This window comes from Diadema setosum, chromosome 5, assembly GCF_964275005.1.
Source record: "Diadema setosum chromosome 5, eeDiaSeto1, whole genome shotgun sequence".
Classification (NCBI taxonomy): Eukaryota; Metazoa; Echinodermata; class Echinoidea; order Diadematoida; family Diadematidae; genus Diadema; species Diadema setosum.
This window is the reverse complement of record NC_092689.1, coordinates 11,426,979-11,431,018: the sequence shown is the minus strand read 5'-3', so window position 1 is coordinate 11,431,018 and position 4,040 is coordinate 11,426,979. Positions and strand designations below refer to the sequence as shown.

General features: G+C 39.8%; 1 protein-coding gene across 1 annotated transcript; it reads left to right on the top strand.

Annotated features, from left to right (window-relative positions):
• Nucleotides 1-256: 256 nt before the first annotated feature.
• LOC140228506 (four-jointed box protein 1-like) lies at nt 257-2,008 on the top strand. The gene has a single exon (XM_072308738.1). The coding sequence runs from the start codon at nt 257-259 to the stop codon at nt 2,006-2,008; it is 1,752 nt and encodes a 583-aa protein (XP_072164839.1).
• The last annotated feature ends 2,032 nt before the right edge of the window (nt 2,009-4,040 follow it).

Below are 4,040 nucleotides of genomic sequence, written 5' to 3'. Positions count from 1 at the left end.
CTCCGCTGGCATTATCCCATGTTCTCGTTCTGCATCGGTCAGACACATTTTTTGATGAGACGTAATAGCTGATCGTCGCTTATTTCATTGGCAGTCTGATTTATCAGTCTAAGCACTGGCCATGAAGATATGTTCTCGTGATTGTGAAATACGCATTCTCCGGAAAACATGATGTGCTCGTAAATTGTCAAAAAGAGAAATTCGCGCTTCTAACACGCTGACTTTAACACAAACGGGGAATATAATGCACTCTAGAATGGCGGGTTTCCGATACCTGAGCGCATTTGTTGTGGCCGTCGTAGTGTACGCCACCCTTCAGCTTCGCTTTGTTTCTAGCCATAGCTCGCACACTCTGCGTCAGCTTTCTGACGCTGTGGGCGTGAGTTCAGTGTCACCGCAAGATGGGGAATTGATAGGAGGATCATATTCACTTAATTCTAGACAGCCTCGAACGATGGTAGATGCGGTTCCACCTCCCCGTCTCAAATCAAATAACATTGACTCCCCATCAGCAGAGGAGAGCGACGGCAGGGGCCATCAGTCGCCGGTACGAGTCACCGACAGAACGCAACCAGACGTGGCGTCCAATAGTCAGCGGGCCGTGCCCGGTGATGGATCAGCATTTGGGGAGAAGAAACGTGATCCACTCATACACGACAAGGGAGATGGAAATACCCTTCAATCTAGCAGAAAAGGGATCCAATCCCAAAATCTGACGGGGTATTCCACAAATGCTACCAAATCGGGAGCGCCAAAATCAAATTTCACAAAATTCGAAACTAATTCGTCGGCGGAGGTTAATCAGCTTTTTGATGGAGAGCAAACACGGCGCGCAAGTGACACCGTGATTGGCAAACTGCGAGAAGGAGGTGACGGTGTAATGCTACACGAGGGGAGAACGAATGCACGCAACACTTCATCAACAGCAGAGATGGACTCAAAACAAAAGGATGAGAGAGATTTGGGGAAACGCATCAGTGATGATCATGCAAATAAAGTATGGGGTGGGAGAATGAGTGATGTAGGGGCTCAGTTTACAGACAAAACCACCCCCGATGATATATCATCTCAAAGGAGAATATTATGGGGAGATTATGTCGAAAATCTGCTTCCCGACAGAGTATCCGACAGTGAAGTGTCAGCCTGGAGCTTTGACGTTAGGGGGCGCCGAGTACGCCAGCTTTTGCCCGGGTGTGGGCGCGGCAAAAATCGTCTGGCTATTTTAGACAATGGTGACAAGTTGTGCTGTCGTTATCGACAGAATTTCGACCAGATACAAGGCGAGATCTTGTCTTTTCATCTTTCGCGTCTTTTAGGCATCGACAATCTTCCCTTTGCAGTGCTGCTGAGGTTTTCCAAAGAAAATGATCAGTGGGAAATGGTTAGACAAAATGCAAGCAGGGCCGGATGGGAAGACCGAAAAATCATCGTAGCAACAAAATGGGTTTCGGATCTTGAACCTGCCTATATGCCATTAGAACTGCGAGCCCCGAACCAAACCTTTGGACCAGTACAACTGAAAGAACATTCATCAGAGTTTGACGAGAAGGACAATCGAGACCACTTAACTAAATTAGCCCAGTGGTCGGATCTCGTGGTTTTTGACTATGTGACCGCCAATTTAGACCGCACCATTAATTCGCTGGTAAACCTGCAGTGGAACAAGCACATGCTTGAGCAGCCCGTGCATAATGTTGAGTACTCAATCTCCAGTAATCGATTGATATTTTTGGACAATGAGTCGGGAATGTTGCACGGCTATCGTATGCTTTCTGGATATGGCCATTATCTCGACCAGGTACTGAATTCCATGTGTGTGTTTCGCCTTCAAACCGTTCGTGGATTACATACTGTATTATCGTCTGAGAACAGTGGCTGGGATTTGCTCCAGGCTGCTCTAAACTCGGGAGAGCCGCTGTACGAATACTTGCCGTCTTTCCCGCCAAAATTTAGGGAGATTTTGCAACGTAGGCTTTTATCCGTTGCGTCTCATATCAGTTCATGTTAAGAATGTTGCCGTTTCCAGACCTAGTAATTTGAACCTTTTTTTTAATATTATAGAAAAATGAGACTTTAACCTGTACTTTTTTTAAGTAGTGAGTTATTGTGAAGTCGATTTTTTATTCACACTAATAACAAAAGGCTCGAGAAAACCCTTTATTGCAGGTTGGATGGAAAGCGAATTTGTTTCAGTCTGGTAAAACGAATTAAACAAGAGATTTCGAAATGTTCCTTTAAACTGCTGATTAAAAAACAAAAACAGCTAAATACTGCAGACGAAACTATCGAGATGTGCGTGCCTTGAGACTGAGCTTTTGAATTAGTTTGAATGTAGATAAAACTACAAACAACACTGAATAAACAATCTAAACCCAAGTGTTTACTGAAATCAAATATGGCCAATATGGCACATAAGTAAAGACGAATGAATAAATAACAAGTAATAAATCGATGAATGAAATACAAAATGTTGTTATAATGGCATCAAAAGAACAAAAGTAAATGAAGGAACTATAGAATAGAGAATATGACGCCCTTTCTCCGTAAACATTATTTGATGTTAAAGTGTATATGCTTTATTCTTTTCTCTCCCCATCACACCTCATACTATATAATGATATATGCTAAATGTACTTCCCTTTTGTTGGGTATGATGCATTAAGACGACTTTAATGAAATTCACAATGTTATGGGCAGGGAAATATAGTCTGTAAAGTGTTGTTTATGTCGTGCAATATCTGTGTATAATCGACTTTATCATTCGCCAATCATTTCTACGCATTACTGCACCTCGTTGGTGGTCATTATAAAGTATACAGTCTTGTATATACTGCCTTATATTTGTACGAATGCACAACATTGTTCTGTTTTATCATAATGCACTGTTAAAAAACAATTCTGAACCAGTAAATAGTTAGCACGAAAAGAAAGTGTAATATTTCACAAGCTCAACAGTAAAACTTTGATTAAAATGGGATAAACATTGAGAAAATTATAAAATTGTGAAGTTTGGATAAGTTTCACAAAATAGCGCAGCTCATGAACAGCCAGTAAGAATATGTAAATAGTGAGTTGATGAGCAGCACCTTACAACCTGCCATTACAGGTTATACATAAAATCTTGAAATGTCCATTTTTTGCAATTTTTTCAAACGTAATTGTGTTCAAGTGTCAAATCCTAATGTATCTTACTGATTATAATTATGAATTATCATTCAGCCAGGAATAACATGATGTTTTACACTTTTATAACAGAAAAGTTGAAATTTCGTCATTTTTGGTACACAATCTGTAGATTATTTGGTGATGACATTATCTGCTCACTCATTTGGAAAATTCATGTCAACATAGTTTACTGTTCAATATTGTTTCGCAAAACACAGCGAAGTTTGAGGATTTCATAACTTCCTCACTTTTAATCCGATTTTGACCAAATGATCATTGTTGTGCTTGTAAAATTTTACTTGTTTTAAGACTGCCTTTTAACTGGTTCAGAATACGCATATTACAGTTCGACCTCGATTATCCGGCCTCCTTTTATCCGGAAATCTCTATTACCCGGACGCGTTCACGCACTGAAGGACTTTTTTATCCAAAAATTGAGAGAAAACAGTGACTTTAAAGGGCTTTATAGTTTTGGTTGAGACCTAATTTCAGGTTTCTGACATTTTTTGGTGAGATGATGAGAAACCTCATTATGAAAGAGCATGTAATTCTATGAGGAATTCAACGTTTATTTGATGAAAATCGGTTTTGAAATGGCTGAGATATCCAAAAAAGAGCGATTCTAATAAAATGTGGGACCCACACTTTATTACAATTGCTTTGTTTTACTTTGTTTTTGGATGTCTCAGTCATTCCAAACCCGATTTTCATTAAATAAACTTTTAATTCCTCTTAAATGATATGTTCTGTACTATATCATTAGTGTTTTCTTGGTATCTCGCAAAAAGTTAAAAGCCCAATTCTCATCTCCACCAATACTGTACCATCCCTTTAACATCTTTTCATGGATCTATTTCACTAATTTCATAAGATGT